Source organism: Nicotiana tabacum, chromosome 3, assembly GCF_000715075.1.
Source record: "Nicotiana tabacum cultivar K326 chromosome 3, ASM71507v2, whole genome shotgun sequence".
Lineage (NCBI taxonomy): Eukaryota > Viridiplantae > Streptophyta > Magnoliopsida > Solanales > Solanaceae > Nicotiana > Nicotiana tabacum.
In genome coordinates, this window is record NC_134082.1 from 149,482,459 (window position 1) to 149,499,914 (window position 17,456).

Consider the following 17,456-nt stretch of genomic DNA (forward strand, 5'->3'; position numbering starts at 1 on the left):
TTCTCTTGTTTTGGTAAGAATGAAAATTTAAACTAACAAAGTGCAAAACCTTATCATTTTCTTTGCTATAATTGGCAACGTTGCTTGGTAAAAAGGGTGTGCTAGACACAATTAAAGAAATTCCAAAAAGAAAATGTAATAGTAGAAACACAGTTCAAGCTCATCAAAATCTTCTTATGAGCATACATATTCTCTAGTTTTGGTAAGAAAGAACACATACCAAAAAAAGGCAAAACCAAATTCATGATTCTTGATTTTCCAATGATTTCCATTTATGAGAAAGTGCATCCACAATACCATCAAAGCTACCAAAATTGGAACTCACCACATCAATCCCAACACCCAAACTCTCAGCACCAGCAGCTGTGACCGGGCCGTGCGCCGCCACCACCATTCTTGGACACCTCCTCCTCACCATTTCCCAATCCAATCCAAATTCCTTCAAGCTCTTCAACAAACCCTCCACTTCTCCAGTACTGGTAAACACAATCGCATCAAATCCACATTCCTCTTCACTCCTTGTCACCACCTCCACTGCACATTTCGCCCCCGCCCACCGTGTCTCATATGCATCTAATCTCACTGGAATCCAACCCTTTTTAGCTAAATCTTCAAGGAATTTTGGCACTACAGGTGGTTCATCCAACCCAATCACTAACGGAACTGGACATAACACTTTTCTTCCTTGGCCTAATCCTAGGGCATCCACTAGCCCAGATGGGGTTGCAATTGGAGGAACCAAGATTCTAATTCTCTCAGGATTTTCACACATTTTCCCAATGAAATCTTGATCCAGGAGCTCAGCATCCTTGCCCAAAGCTGCAATTGTGAGGATTTCTCCATGTGGGGTTAATGGGAGTGCGGAGTTAATAGATAAAGCTTCTGAAAAAGCAGTGATTCCAGTTCTTGAAGTGAATGCAAGAGCTGAAAAATCTTCAAGAAGTGAGTAGGGTTCATTGCTGGTAAAATTGAGGTAGTGGTTAATAGAAGAGATGGTTTGTTGGGTAGATTCAACAATGAGAGTAGGACACCAAAGAGGAGTCCAGCCTTTGAGTTGTATGAGCTCAGAGAGTCTACCTGCGTAGTTTTGAGGAGTGGTGAAAGCAATGACACAGTTTCTTTTACTGTTTTCAGGGCTTGGAATTGGAAAAGGATATATCGGAGGATGCTGCATCTTTTTAGAACCACCACTATCATTCCCTTATCATTTTGGGAGTTTTATCTATATTGGAGTAGTTCGCCGGGAGTTAAAATTCCTGTATGGTATAGAAAAACATTGCGATAAGATGTCTCTTTCTTTTTTTCCTATGAAAGGCGCGCGATGTGAAATTGTGATGACGATTGACGGGGATAAATAACGTCAATATTAGGAAAAGGATTTATTGTAAATTGTAAAAACCTAGTAATCCCATCAACCCGTGGTGTTGCCGTGTTGGTTGTACAAAATTTAGTAAGCGTTTAGGGCCCTTTTTGTACGAGGTATAAAAAGATAGTAATTAATTCTGAGATTAATTTATTTCATGTTTGTTTTAGATAAAATCGTGATATAACTAATCTCGAGATTGTAGCATTTTTTTATTCTTATGGGAATGTGGGATAATTAATCTTTCGGATAACTAATTTCGTGATAATTAATTGTGGGGGATAATTTATTTTTCAACCGAACAACCCCTTAAAGATTTAAACAATGTTAGGTTGAAATTGAGCGGAAAAAAAAGTATTTAGAATTGAAATTGGAAAAAATATCCGAAAGTTTATGTAACTGTGTTTGAATATAAACTCATTTAATTAAAAAATGAAGATTTGATACTGAAAACTGTTGCTCCTATCTTCTCTTGAAATATTCTTCAAGTAAGTTTTTCAACATTTCACCAAGACTTTAAATATTCTAGTTCTAGTTAATAGTTGAGCATTCTAATGGCTAAGGAAATTTTTTTAAAAAAATACTAAAATTCATATGTGCAAATACTTGACACTTCCTCACAGTGGCGGACCCAGGATTTTGTGCAAGCAGATTCAATCTTAGAAGTACATAACTTTAGTCGTAAAATCGTAGTTGTCATGTGGGTTCAAATAAAATATTTATACAAAATTTATGCTGCTTTGATCATAATTTATACATATACACAGTATTGTTTTTTGGTGAGTGCGTCCGCCAGTTCCTCAGTGAAGAATGATTCTTCCATATAATCTTTCAATAACTAGACATTCGAACTTTTTTCTTCAAACAGTTTTACTCCAAAAACTTCTCCCCAAAGGAATACTGTCCAAAACTAGTCTATTTATGTTCAATCTGGTTCTAGCGGTTGACAAAGGAATACTGCAACACATTATTACCATTCCTTGTACATAATCTGTTTCGCGTGCAGCCAAAGGAAGGAACAAGGCACTATAGCACCCAGTAAGTCCGCAAATACTTTTCCAGAATTGAAGTGATATCTTTCATTTTGACCAAATGATATTGGAAATCTCAAAATGCAAACATTACAGCTACAAGGATGATACCGTGATACTGAACCCAAAAATCTTATCCTGCATCCTCAATTAAGTGTCTAGCCTCAGACTATCAAAATCATTAAAAGAAAAACTACAATTGACTCAATACAATATGACCTTCAACACGGATGCACCTTACAGATTTCCTTTAACTGATCGGAAAGCACCAACTCTATTGCTTGGGCTTCATGTAAGATCTACTGAAACTCCTTAAGTTTTCCAAGGCAGTTCGAATTTGATCAGATATGGTCATGTACAGACATCTCTGTGCTGCCTCGTCCAGTCCACCAAGGATGGTTCTGGGCCACCGCCCACTGGAAGATGATGAATCCCGAGATTGAGATAGAGCCATCTCTCTCAGTTCAGGTAGGTTGAATTCCATTGGCTCACCAACAACTATTTTTATCTCCCGGTTCCATAAAGGAACTGGAGGTCTTCTCCCACAAGCATAATTCTCTGGCATAACCTGAAAATTGATCAAAGCAAAGAATGTCTAATCATCCCAAGGATCAACTTTAAAGTTAATCAAATAAAAAGCTGATTCAGAATCATAATCCACACTTAATTTGGAAACAAAAATATGTATCCCTGTCCATAGAAATACAAAGGATAGCTGACAGTAATGACCGTCATGACACTTAGGCCACTCTTATTCTCTTTTCTTACGTTGGAACAGGAGGGAAAGGAGAAAGCAACTATGGCATTGGTAAGGCATGTCACCTTGTTAGTGAAGTTGACAAAAGAGTCAATGGACAGTTTAACAACATTGAAGCAGTGCCACAAATCCATCAGATTTTGAAAAACACTGTTAATACTGCATTACCTCTAGTCCTCTAACCTACACTACATTTTTTCTACAATAAAATTAGCTCCACCGAAAAGCGGGGGAAATTTAGCAACCAATGAACAATATATAAATAAACAGGTATAGATTACAGAATCACAACAATCCGAACATCCCCAAGAAGGTCTGCTTCTTGTGCATAATGTATTACCACCAAAAGCAACTAAAACCCAATGGATCCATTGCTATTTTGCATTGTTCAATTCCCTGTGTATGAGCAGACTATGTCAAGAACCTACCTTTTCAAAACCATGATGGACAATAGGCAAGACAATTGGAGTCACAGGGGCACGAGCAATGAGACTGGCAGTTCCCCACTTCAATCGTCTTATTGGAGCATCTTCTTGACAGACCTTCCCTTCTGGAAATGTATGCAACTGCCCATTTGGAAATTAGTCTTTCACCGAGCAGTGGATCATTTCAAATGCAACATTTAATACTAGAATAACACGATATAACTTTTGGGGAGCGTGTATTCATTTTAGTGCAATACCAATTGGGTAAATGATAAAACCACCCTAATCAGATGCAAAAATTTGAATTGTACATAACCCCTCGAGTGTAACAAAAAATTCAATTGATTTAAGCAGAAATCTGCAGAATTCGACACCAACGTTCATAACCAAATGAAGGGTCCATGGTATGGGGTAAAAGAAGCATTACCCAGGCTCCGTCACTCAAACGATCAAGAGCTTCATTCATATGTTCTTGATAGATTCCACCCCCTCTTGTTATTGGTATACATTTCCCTGCACGTCTCCACACCGTGAGAAGCAAGCCACACTAAGAACGACGCCTTTTTTTAATTATATGATTCTTGTGAGTCTGCAAGTGAACCCCAAAACCTCAAAATCCCCTAAGGTCCACCAAATAAGAGTCCTCCACTACTTGCTTTAACAAGGGAAATATGAAATATTAAATTGACTATTATACATGTCAGTGGAGAATAAACCACACAAGCACACATCCAAATCTAAAATTATTCTCAATATGGATGCATGGGTGCAGATAGGAATAGCTGCTCAACATGGAAGCTTGTTGTACAGAAGCATGAGTGCAGATCCGAACAACTGCTCATTATGAAACTTAATATCCGTGTAAATGGCAAGAAACCACATTAGCATGCATGCAGATACAAAAAAGTGCTAATATGGAAGCTTCATATCCACGTAAATGGCACAGAAACCACATAAGCACGGTTGAAGATTTGAGCTAGTACTAAGATGCAAATTTTTTAAGTGAATGATCTCCAGATATTCTCAAAGTCCTTGATTGAACATCATTATGCAAAAGCATGCTCCATCCTTCCTAGAAGAACATAATTTTCTGCTGAAAATGCATGTCCACTGACAAAGCATTCATTTTCACTTTTGAGTTCTAGGGTAGTCTAATACAATATTTTCATAAGTAATAAAGTAAGGCATGAAAATACAAGAACAGAAGTGTACCAGACCAACAGATTACACACCAAGCCGGAAAAAATATGACAACGCTGTATTTTTAAAGCATATGTCTTCAGCTGCGAGTACCCATCTCGCCAGCTTCGCATCAGAAATTGGAAAACCTTTGAATCCCCACATAACTGGGTCATCCAACCTGCAGTTAGACACACAATAGAAATAAGAGACGGTAACTAAAAAAATCAAAGTATCCCGGAAAGTCACTAGACCAATGATCAAATCAATAATCAGCTATGCTTGAACCCCAAAATGGGGTTGGTTATATGGATCCTGTATATGCATTCCGTTATATGATGGCACATTTCATTCCAAAAATCAGCAAAGATTGAAATAAAAGGACGGGTAGTCTTATTATCCTCTCTCCCTTTAACTGACTGCACACAGACAAATTCTGTAAATCAATGTCCATTAACTGAGATTATAAGTAACCAGAAACCGGATTTCCCAAGCCAACTAAGAATGTCTACCTCAGTACCTAGGACGATAGTTAGATGTTATGACCATTTTGTGATCTCCACAGAATCTGAAACCTAAATGGCTAAAAGCATTCAAATGAATAATGGGTGTTCAACTCAGCAATCAATAACGAAGTAATCAATTTTCTCTACCAACTCTTGTATGCCCAGCAGCTTTGTAATGGCTATTTTATTCAACTTGAAGAAAAAAAAAACAAGTTTCTCAAGCAAATGTCTTAATGTAAGCATATATCAGAAACAAGGTTTTCTGAATTAAGAAGAGAATAAAGTGAAAGATTTATTAGGATGGAGAAGAGAGCAAGTGACTAACGTGGACATGTGATTGCTGACGGTGAGGAGAGGAACACCGGCAGGGCGGGATCGAACGAGCTGGAGGAGGGTGTCGCCGTTGTGGACAGTGGTGGTGTTGAGTAGATTCGCCACCGCCTTCGCGAACGAACCTACCGCCGTGATCACCATTTTCCTCGGAAGACCACCTAGGTGGCTTGCTCTCGCCGCCCACTCCATCGTCCGACCACCCACCATTTCTCTAACACTGATATTCAAGCCCGCCGGCATAAAACTTCTTTTGTTTGGGCACCAATTTGTCTATTTGCCAAGTGTTATGCGAAGAAAATGCCATGTGACTATTTTAGTTAAAATTAGGTAAAATTAGTTTATCTTTTTGAATTTGAATTTCAAAATACTGAAATATCTACCCTTTTACATTTTTTAAAAATTAATTTACCAACAACGATTAATTATGGAAAGTTACCAAGTAATAAAATTTGGGAACGATTGTGTGCAAATTCTAATGATGATAATTAGTTTATTTTTTAAATTTGAATATGAAAATACCAACAAGATCCAATAAAATATCTCTTCAACCTCTTTGTTGGTCATTTTGAGGAAATACAAGATCCGCAATTCAATATGTGTATTTTCAAATTTAGAACCTATGGCACCTGTCAAATCCACAAGAATTTGACAATACTGAACTCGTTGGTAATTAAATCTTTCTCATATTTTTTCAGTTTTAGTTTACTTTTCTTTATATGTTTTCTTATGATTGTGACATGAAAAAAAATCTCAATCTCAATATCTGATGTATCTAAAATTTTAGTCCTTGCGGATTAGTTTAATTAAAAAAATTAATTGTCAAATATTGATGAAGAATCAACTTTTATCATATCATCTTCTTCACTTTCTTATGCATTTTAAGCTTTTCATCTCATTATGGAACATACATTCCACCATTTTCATATTTATGAGTAGCTGGAAACATTTTCAACGGACAGGTTATAGTTTGAATACCAAGCTCATCTTATAATTAGGAGTAGTTGAAAATTAAGCTCCTAAACATGAGTTCCAGGAACTATGAATTTATGATCCAAATCACTCCAATTATAGTAAAAGTTGAAGTTTAATATTTAATTTGAATTTCTTTATTTTGTTAGTTGCATAACCATTTAGGTGGAATGTTAGTGTGACGACCCAAAGGGCCATCACTTATTTTCTTACCCATTATGTGCTTCTGAGGCCTTGAAAACCTCATTTAGAGTCGCTTCGATTTGCGTGCGCAGTCCAGGAGCGTAGCTGAAAAGCTTAAATACGAAATTCTGTGAAAAATGCTAAGTTTTGATATTAAAATGAATAAATTTGACTTCGGTCAATATTTTGGGTAAACGGACCCGGACCCGTGATTTGACGGTCTCGGAGGGTCCGTAGGAAAATATGGGACTTGGGCGTATGCCCGGAATCGGATTCCGAGGTCCCAAGCCCGAGAAATAAATTTTTGAGTGAAATTGCTTTCTTGAAATAATTAAGGAAATTATAAATGAAATTTGATTATAAGACTATGGTATCGGGCCCGTATTTTGGTTCCGGTGCCCGGTACAAGTCTTATATATGTTTTGAATCACTCCTGTAAAGTTTGGTAAACGGACGTCGTTTGACGTGATCCGGACCCTAATTGGGAAATTGATGTTTAAAAGGAAATCTGAGAAAAATTCATTGATCTTGAGGTTTAATTCGATGTTTTTATTTTGGCGAATTGATTACACGAATATGTTCGGATAATGTTTTTGAGATTGTGTAAATATTTGGGTTAGAGTTTCGAGGGCTCGGGTGAGTTTCGAGTAGGTTCCGAGATGCCTTAGGCTTAAAAAGATCAGATGTTGCAGGTTCAGAAAATATTGCAGGTCTCTGAACCCTCTTGCGTGGTCCGCGAGAAATCGCGTGCGGCCGTGGAAGGGCCAGCGCGGCCGTGGTCGCCTTTGAGCGGTCCGCAGTGGATGTTGTGCGGCCGCGGTCGGCTTTATGCGGTCCGCACGAGGCTATGATCTGCAGGTCTTCAGGGAGGCCTGTGCAGCCGCGGTCCTTTTTGTGCGGTCCGCACAGGGAGTTTTAGAGGAGTATAAATTCACGTGAATTTCAGTTATTTTTACACTTTTCAAAACTCCAAAACGTAAGAGGCGATTTTCTAAACAACTTTCCTTCTCCAAAACGATTGGTAAGTGATTCCTAACTCATTTTCTTCACTTCTTAACATCTTTTTACTTGATTTCAACTTCAAATCAAAGATTTTCATGGGGAAATTGGATGTTTTGGGTAGAACCTAGGTTTTCTAAAATTGGGGATTTGGACCTCAATTTGAGGTCTGATTTCAAAACAAACCATATATTTGGATTTGTAGGGGAATGGGTAACCGGGTTTTGGTCCGAATCTCAAGTTTCGACCAAATGGGCCCGGGGCATTTTTGACCTTTTTGGGCAAAACCTTGTAAAACTTATTTTCATGCATTGGGGTTGACTCATTAGCATTTATTGATGTAATTAAGTAACTTATGACTAGATTCGAGCGGATTGGTGGTGGAATCAAGAGGTAAAGCTATAATTGAGACTTGAGTGGTGTTCAAGACATCGAGGTAAGTGTTTGGTCTAACCTTAGCTTGAGGGATTAGGAGTGGAGTCATATTTGCTACTTGCTTCTTGTTGAGTACGACGTATAGGCATGGTGACGAGTATCTATACATTGGTGTCGAGCATGACCGTGAGTCTTAAATTGAAAGTGGTTGTGTCCTTAAATGACATTCCAGGTGCTTTAATTAATGATCTTCTATATTGCGCAAAGAATTGTTCTATCCTCGCAGATCTTATTTATGTTTGAGCATTGTCATTATTTGGGCTGAGTACAAGCTAAGTTAAGATTGGTTATAGCTGATTCACCCTTGCCGGGATGATTGTTTCGATATCTTTGTTCCCTTACCGGGAAACTATTATATTGCTTTTGTTCCCTCGCCAGGAGGTTATTATATCGCTTATGTTCCCTTGTCGGGATTTCTTTTAATTGTATAATGAAATGGGAGCGGGTGGTACGCCTACCACAAGATATTATGAAATGGGAGCGGGTGGTACGCCTACCACAAGATATAATGAAATGGGAATGGGTGGTACGCCTACCACGAGATATGAGAAATGGGATCGGGTTGCACACCTGCAATAAGATGAAACTGAAAGTGAAAGTTGCCTTTATTTTCTTCATTTGTGATAGAAGTTATATTGCTAACTTCCTTATTATTCCCTGTTATTTTCTTTTAATTGCTATCCCTGAAGCATGTTTCCCTTCCCCAGCTTTAACTGCTTATTACTTGTTTACTTTTCCGCCATATATTGTATAACTACACAGGTTTATCTGGAGTATAGTCCTAGCCTCGTCACTACCTCGCCGGGGTTAGGCTAGACACTTACCAGCACATGAGGTCGGTTGTGCTGATGCTACACTCTGTGCTCTTTTGCACAGATCCAGGTCTTGGACAGCAGCAGTAGTGCGGGAGCCAGCCTTCAGTCCAGTGAGACACCGAGGTAGCCCTGCAGGCGTCCGCATGCCCGGCGTCTCCTCGAGGTAGCCTTCATGTACTCGAGACAAACAATTTATATTTTCTTTCAAACGGTTGTATTTAGTACTCTTAGAAGTTCATGAGTAATGTGACACCAGTTCTTGGGTAGAGGCATATGTTGATTCTCGCATTATTGTTTCGTCTTCTTTAATTTAAGTCTTTCGCATAATTATTTAATTCTGTTGCTTCATGTTATCACTGATAACTGTTAAAAGAAGTAATTGTTAATGAAGTAAGCAGTTAAAGATTGGCTTGCCTAGCTCACATTAGTAGGCGCCATCACGACTCCCAATGATGGAAAATCCGGGTCGTGACAGCTAGATTTTGGTTGGAGCCTTATCTTATTCAATCTTTGAGAAATAAACAAAACTTAAAATGTCTCAAGCATCTTAAATATATCCTTCGTGAAGTAGAGTGTTTCAAAAATGCCCAATGAAATGTAACCATTAATCTATGATTCGTTATCTTCCTACTGTCTTATCAGCTATGTTGTTCGGACACTCCAAAAATATTGTCGCATCCGTGTCAGATCTTCCAAAAATACGCTAAATTTGGAGGATCTGACACGCACCCAACAACATTTTTGCGGAATCCGAATAACATAGCTTATCAGTACTCATTGAGAACTGAAGCAATCCCAATTATAGTAAAAGTTGAAGTTTCATATCAAATTTGAATTACTTTATTTTGTTAGTTAATTAATCATTTATGTGGAACGTTAGTTTTGCGGGCTTGAACCTTATCCTTCTTTCTTTCTTTCTTTTTGTGAGCCGTCGAATTCTCTTAATGTTTTATTAATGAAGCAACTTTTAAGGTGCTTAAAAAAATAGTATATCTGCAAGAGTGGATCTGTATATTTTTTGACTTAATTTTTTTATCATCTTATTAATAAAAACTGTATATTTTATTTATCTCTTTTATGTCTTATTTGTTTGGTATACCAATTGCTATATCTTATGTAGATTCTTCAGAAATTTATTAATTATTATACATTCTTGCTTTATACTAACTTCAATTTTTTCGTTGATTTTTTTTGTCAATATTGTTGTAGATGTTATTGGCGAAATTGTGAGTTATGGAGATGTACATTCTATCAAACAAGAAGATAGAATCTGTATGTTCATGAACGTACGTTGAGATACAGGATTATGAGTAAGCTACCCAATATTAATTAAACTAAATAAATATTTCAATAATTTGTTATTTTTATTCACGTGCTAACCTTATAGTAATTGTAGGAGCAATAATATTTCTGCAACTTTTTTGTTATGCTTACTGATGACGAGGATATTATAAACAAATACAATCCTTCTCCACGTGCAGAGATATTCAAAGTATGTTTCTCTACTGAAATATTTCTCAAACTTTGCTATTTGTGATTGAAGAAAATTTTAATTATGATATATATTTTTTATAGGGTCAGGATTTCAATAATAACCAAGTCATTCATGAAGATAACGAAATCATGGTGATTTTACAACTCACCATTAACATTTTTTTATATTGTTGATTCTTTTAATAAAATTATTTGCAGGTGTATACAATAATAAAACAATATGAATTATAGTTTCACTGTTGATTTTCACAACTTTTTATATTTTAAATATGTAGGATTCTATTGAAGATACTAACTTTATCGACGTTGCAAATACACCTGCCAATATGAGTATAACTAATGTCATATCAGTGGTTGAAGAAGATCTGTATGCTTAGTTGTCAGGAAATAAGATCAAGAAAGTTTTTAAGAAGAAGATATCATAAGGTGTTTACATATGTAACAAATGCAGAAACGAAGAATTATTTGATTAGTTAGTTTAGTAGTTTCGTTTGTTATGAAAAAGATATTTGAATCGTTTCCTGTTTTTTCTTGTATTTAACTTTTCCTGTTTCGTTAGTTTGGTAACTTCATCAGTTATGGACAACTTGTTTGAATATATCCACGCTTCATTCAATTTTTGAACTTCTCTTATTTAGATACATACAATAGTCCATACATTTTTAACTTAGTGGAAAGGCTACTTGAACGTGCCAGTGTTGGTTATTTTTAACTCATTTCACTGTTATATTGGTTCTCTATGTAGTCGAAAAAATTTCCTGGTTGATATATTTCTCATCAAGCTATCTAGAATTGATGTGAAACTGAAGCTTTATTGTATGACGGATAACCTTTAATTGATGTGAGGGTAAAGTTATCTCATTCGACTAAAGTAAATTGTCAATGAATTGAATGAGTATGGCGAATTTAAGCCATGCAGAGGATGGTGGAGTTGAGCTACTATTTTATTAAATCTCTCAATAGTTGATCTATTAGTTTGTTCACCAGAAAGTCTAGCATTGAATGCAATTTATTTTTGCACTAAGCCATTGATTAGACACTGATGGAGATGAGTTACAGGAGCTAACTTTTTTTTAAAGTAGTATTAATTATTTTGGCAAAACTTTATAGTACCATATTTTCTAAAATCAACTTAGAGTTGAGATACTCTTTTGATTATATTTTTTAATTTGTTGCAAAGCGTAGTTACTTTAAATTCATCTTTTCCTTCTTTACTATGAAAATTTTGATAATTTATGTCATTTATATTTACTGAAGCTTTCACCAAATGGGGTGACATACGAGAAGTGTGGAGCCTAGAATATTAGGGCCTAGAGGGTTGATCTTCTACTTCCAGCTGTTGAATTTGGTATTACTATGTTTCGATGAATTGAGTATCTAAAAAAAGGATAACAGATTGGTTAGTAAGAGGAAGCCAAAGGATTTGACTTACCAATTTTCGGGAGCTAGACTGTTATAGCGTAGAAAAATTATAGAAGATCAGTATAAGAATTGACAATCATGACTAATATAGAATGATCAACAGTCATCAATTTAATGTTATTGATGCACTTAAATTACTTTAAAATATAAATTATATAGTATTCTCTTTTCCTCTAAATAAAATATTAATTTATACTGGACTAGGACTATCTCAACTAATTGAGAAGCGTATCTTTAATTAGACGATGCACCTTTTCAATTGCGGTGATTAATTATGCTTCGGACGATGGGAATGGTATTAAATAAGTTGACGCAGAAACTTTTATTGTTCTTATTTTGTGAAGGAAATAAACTTCAATCACTCCAGAAAGAAATGTAAAACTACTCTTGATTATCTATATTGATTTTATTTTGGATTTGATATACGTTTTATCCTTGACCTTTGCATGAGTGCATAAATATTGGTGGTCCGTAGCATAGATACACTCCTATAAAATTCATATATTTATTTTTTGGTTTAATTTTTTTGAATGTGATCGCTAAATTTCGTCTGCAATATAGACATGTTTCTACAATATTATTTTTTTCCTTTGAAATTATCCGCGCATCGCGCGAGTACGTATACTAGTATTATATTAAAAATGGAAAGTCCAACAGTTAAAAGTTGAATTACTAAAATACTCTTTTTTAAAAACCCTAATTAGTCTATTAATATAAATAAATAAATAAATAAAAACCTTGCGCATATATATATTCCAAACCAACGCTTGGATACGAATGGATGCGTTCCTAGGAGAGGAATTCGATTAATTGCGTCAAATACTGGTGCTTCAATATAAACTGGAACAACATTAATTCCTTTGTCCAAAAGTTGCTTGGTTGCGAACTATATATTCTCCATAAAGAAATTTATATCTAAGCATAAGAAATTATAAAATAATTTGTTGTACAAATTGTATAAAATAAATTGTTGTACAATACTTGTACGTTGTCTTTCATGTACTCAAATTCTCACCTAAATTGATAATGTACATATTTTCCTGCACATACCAAAATTTTGCTTTTGATAATATTATTGCATTACAAGTCATGACTTGCGAAGCTAATGAGACTTAATTTGTTGCTTTCAAATCTAGAGTTAGTGTATATTTTCTAATGGTTTCTTTGTAGCTTAATTTCTACCTAATACTATTGCATAATAAGTCATGGCTCTAAGCTTATGATACTTTTAAATTTGTTGCGTTCAAGTCCAGCCTTGATGTACATTTTCTATTATAGTTACAGTTGTAGATTAATTGCTCCAGGGGAAATGGTCTTATTGTTTGCTTAGGAACACATATTTTAATTATAATTTGATATTAATATTATTTTATTATTTTACCAACAAAATTAATTATTTTATTCAACCATGTATTATATGACTTAATATACACGTGCAACGCACGTGCCGAGAGACTAGTTACCGATTAAGGGTGTGTTTGTTACGACGTAAAATAGTTTTCAGAAAATGTTAAAATATTTTTCTAGATATCACATTTTCCTGAAATTGGGAAAAATAATTTCTTTAGAAAAAGTTTAGAAATACATTTTCCAAAACCTCCTCTACCCTCGCATCTAACCCCAACCCCCTTCCCTTCTCTCCCCTACCCCATCTCTCCCACCCCTCTCTCTCCAAATTTTTTTTCTTAGTTTTTTTTTTCTGTCTCCACCCACCCTGCTAACCCCTCACCTCCCGATGCCCTCCTTATATTTTCAATTTTCTATAAAAAAATTCTATAGCACCATCACAAACCTCCCCCTCCCCCAACCCCAACTTCTTTTTGTATTTTTAATTTTTTGTTTTTTTCGTTTTTCTGTACCACCCACCCACCTCACCCCTCACCCCCTCAACCTACCTCCCCCCATCCCGGCACGGTAAATATTGTAAAATCTTACTCGGTACTCTCTTCTCTTAATCTGTAGACTCGTGCAATTTCTATTTTAATCAAATAATGGAACTGAACTTACCCCATATATAGTTTTATACTTTTTTTTAGAGTTCACTCTGTTCATCTCTTCTTGCCAATCTTTTACAGATCTAAATCTTTTTCTTAATATTTTTTTTTCTCTAACCACACCCTGGACACGACTAATTATATATACCCATTTTAACCACTTTCTGGTAATTTATTGGGTTTAACTTAACTGGTTTCTCCTAAGAATTTACAGATTAATCCATCAAAAATGTTAAGGAGTTGGAAAATTAACCATATACTTAGAGTGATTTTTTAGTTATTTACAAACTAAGTACTAAGATATTATACATAAAATGTAAAGCTAAATATAAACATAGGAATAAAACAAGGTAATATCTAGAAACTTAATTTCATTAAAACAGTAACTTACATGTTTACAGGAGAGAGGTTTCCCTTTCGGGAAACCCGAACGATTTTTACTGGACTTTGGGAATTAGAAAATAAACACACTGGAATATTAACCTTTATTTATTTTATAAGCTTGAGGTAAACTCTACTAAAGCATACATAAGGAATAAATTACAAGGTGTTTTGAGAAATGGTGGTCGAAAGTGTTTTAGGGAACGGTGGTAGAAAGATGTTTAGGTTTTCTGCAGAGGGTTTTCTTCTTTTCTTGTTGTTGTTTTTTTGTTCTTGTCTCTTCTCCTTTTTATAGCCAAGTTTTTGGAGTGGATTTTAATAACGGACTTCAAACATTTCCAAGAACCTTTCTTTTCGAGCTTTGTCGGGTACTTCATTGGCCCAATCGTCACATAGCTTGAGCAGAGATTTCTTTTTGTTTGTTATTTTGTAATTATTTTTTCCACTCAAATAGTCTTTCAGCACTACTTTGTGTCACTTTGTCTGTCGTTTTCTTCCTTTTTCACATGTCATCTACATTATTGTACTGATTTAACTGTATTGGTAGTAAAAAAGAGCTACACGTAAAAAATTAGACTGCTAACATGGCATAACACATAAGAGCAATAATATAGCGACACGTGACAGTCTTATTTGATAGAATAAGAAAAGGCACGGAAGGGAAACACCCACGAGATAGTACCGAGCCTAACAACTGGCAAAGATTGAATCAAGATAATAAAAGGGGAAGATTCATGAACCTTCAATTAATGAGGAGAGGAATCAGAATCGTAGAATCTCGTGAACAGTTACGATTACCAATTATAACGGATCGTTAATACCATTAAAGCTCGTAATGATTTAGCTATAAATGGAAAGAACTGTTATATGTGTAAACCTCTATATAAGAGGAGAGAATTTCACTTGTAAGGACATCTGAGACAATAATGAAATATATTCACTTTACTTTTCTGCTTTTCTCGAAATTCTCTATATTGATTTTGCAATCAATTATTTCCTTATTTATTCTTGTTATTTTCCTTTGATACCATTGAGAAAGTGAGGCAAAGCTTGGTTATCAGAAGCCTGTTTTCTTCTAAAATTAATCTTTTACCAAAAGATATATTTTTGGTTAAACAAATTGGTTCCGTTGTTGGGAATCTGATAATCTTCCCGCTTTCAAAATTCATTTTTTTGTCAAACAACCATGTCGACTGCCAACGATAACAACCAACAGAATCAACTGAACCAACAGAATCAACAAGAGGATGGAACTCCAATCCCTTCACCCCAAAACTCTCCCCAACACTCCCGAGAGGGTCACCTCAAAGATCAATATCATATACGAATAATCAACAAGGGGACGATCAAACTGCCGAAGACACATTAAAACAGCTAATTGCATAACACGTCAACAATGCCCTTCAAACTTTCGTTAGTGGATTGCCAACTGTACCACCAACTCCACCTCCAAACAACACTACAGCCATAGAAAAACCACGCTCGGAACTTGCTAATTCAGGCAGCGGAGGAACTTCTAGCGAATCTCGCGATGGAAGGTCAGGTACCCCAAATAATTTTGATTTACAAAGTTTAGTACTAACTTTGCAGAAGCAGCTCAAGGAGCAGAATGATCGCATAGAATAAATACTTGGTGTGCCACCCGTGATTAAAGGAGTGGATATCGACAAATATTCACAACAACCCTGGAAGCCAAGTGTCGCTCCCTTGCCAACTCCAAAAAAGTTTAAGATGCCCGATATTCCAAAGTATGATGGAACAACCGACCCACCAGATCATGTAACCGCATTTACAACTGGCGTGAAAGGCAATGATTGAACCAAGCAAGAAATTGAGTCGGCGTTGGTCAAAAAATTTGGCGAAACACTCACAAAAGGAGCACTAACATGGTATTCTCTTTTACCGGAAAATTTTATTGATTCTTTTGCTGAGCTTGCAGATTCATTTATAAAAGCACACTCGGGAGCTCAAAAAGTTGAGAAGAGTATGGAAGACATCTTCAAAATAAAACAAGGAGATACGGAGCTACTCAGGAATTTTGTGGATAGATTTCAGCATGAAAGAATGATATTACCGCGTGTATCTGATAACTGGGCGGCTATAGTGTGAAAAAAGCTCAGAAGCCATGAGGAGGATCAAGGAAAGCTTACGAGAATTCCCTACTACAACTTGGAATTATGTTTACAACAGGTATAGTACGAAGCTACGGATAGAGGAAGACACTATCACCTATCAATCATGAGGAAATGAAAGAACAAGTTCGAGGCAACCAGAAACTAAAAAAAGGTCCGGTAAGAATAGGTATGAACCTTACGTGGGACCAGCAGGACGAGATTCACGTTCTAAACAAGAAACCCGAGGTATGGTTCTAGATCAAGAGATAGAGATGCAGGTTCATCATCCAAGTTTGGGAAGGAGCGAGATACGCTGGATAGCAATGTTAATACGAAGGCAAAGATTGGTGATTACAGTTTCAATATTAGCACTTTTAAGTTGGTAGCTGTTTTAAGAAGTATGGGAGATAAGGTGCATTGGCCAAAAGAAATGAGATCGAACCCTCACAGAAGAAATCCAGATTTCTGGTGCGAGTTTCATAGTGACCACTGTCATAAAATAGCAGATTACAGATTGCTACAAGGTGAAATAGAGCATTTATTAAAATAAGGCTATTTAACCGATTTATTTAGTGAGAAGGGTAAGTAAACGTATATGAAGAATACACAAGAGCCACCAAAGACTCCGTCACCAAAAAGAACGGTTAATGTGATAAGCGTGGGAGAGGAGGTCAACAGTGTGATGTGTACGACTATAAAAAAATGTCAAAAGTCACGGTAACACACGGGAAGCGAGTTCGCCAAGTTTTGGAAGAAGACAACATAACGTTTGATGATGCAAACGCAGATGGCGTGATGATCCCTCACAACGATGCACTGGTAATATCTTTACTTGTACATGATACTAACGTGAAACGAGTTTTGATTGATCCAGTTAGCTCCGTAAATATCATTCTTTTAAAAGTGGTAAACGAGATGCAAGCTGATGACAAAATAGTGCCCAAAACACGTACCTTATTTGGATTCAACAATTCAAGCATTGTTACAAAAGGAGAAACAGTGCTTACCACATTTGTAGAAGGAGTTGTCAAAGATACTAAATTTTAAGTGATAGAT

At 36.0% G+C, this 17,456-nt stretch overlaps 2 protein-coding genes across 2 annotated transcripts; both read right to left on the reverse strand.

Moving 5' to 3' along the window:
- Positions 1-241: 241 nt before the first annotated feature.
- On the reverse strand, positions 242-1,174 carry LOC107778553 (uncharacterized). The gene has a single exon (XM_016598832.2). It carries the CDS (start codon positions 1,172-1,174, stop codon positions 242-244), a length of 933 nt encoding a protein of 310 aa, XP_016454318.1.
- Positions 1,175-2,406: 1,232 nt separating this feature from the next.
- LOC107778550 (N-acylphosphatidylethanolamine synthase-like) lies at positions 2,407-5,884 on the reverse strand. The gene is made up of 5 exons (XM_016598831.2): positions 5,587-5,884; positions 4,809-4,936; positions 4,004-4,089; positions 3,580-3,717; positions 2,407-2,962 (listed from the first exon to the last, which is right to left on the reverse strand). Exons 1-5 carry the CDS (start codon positions 5,832-5,834, stop codon positions 2,669-2,671), a joined length of 894 nt encoding a protein of 297 aa, XP_016454317.1. The 5' UTR covers positions 5,835-5,884; the 3' UTR covers positions 2,407-2,668.
- Between the last annotated feature and the right edge of the window lie 11,572 nt (positions 5,885-17,456).

What these genes read in the sequence shown, in the direction of transcription:
- LOC107778550 (XM_016598831.2), bottom strand. Translation starts at nt 5,834, where the DNA reads ATGCCGGCGGGCTTGAATATCAGTGTTAGAGAAATGGTGGGTGGTCGG. An exon ending in GTCAGCAATCACATGTCCAC is followed by an intron (nt 4,937 to 5,586) that starts GTTAGTCACTTG and finishes GTCTAACTGCAG; the next exon opens with GTTGGATGACCCAGTTATGT. An exon ending in GTTTGAGTGACGGAGCCTGG is followed by an intron (nt 3,718 to 4,003) that starts GTAATGCTTCTT and finishes CCAAATGGGCAG; the next exon opens with TTGCATACATTTCCAGAAGG.
- LOC107778553 (XM_016598832.2), bottom strand. Translation starts at nt 1,174, where the DNA reads ATGCAGCATCCTCCGATATATCCTTTTCCAATTCCAAGCCCTGAAAAC.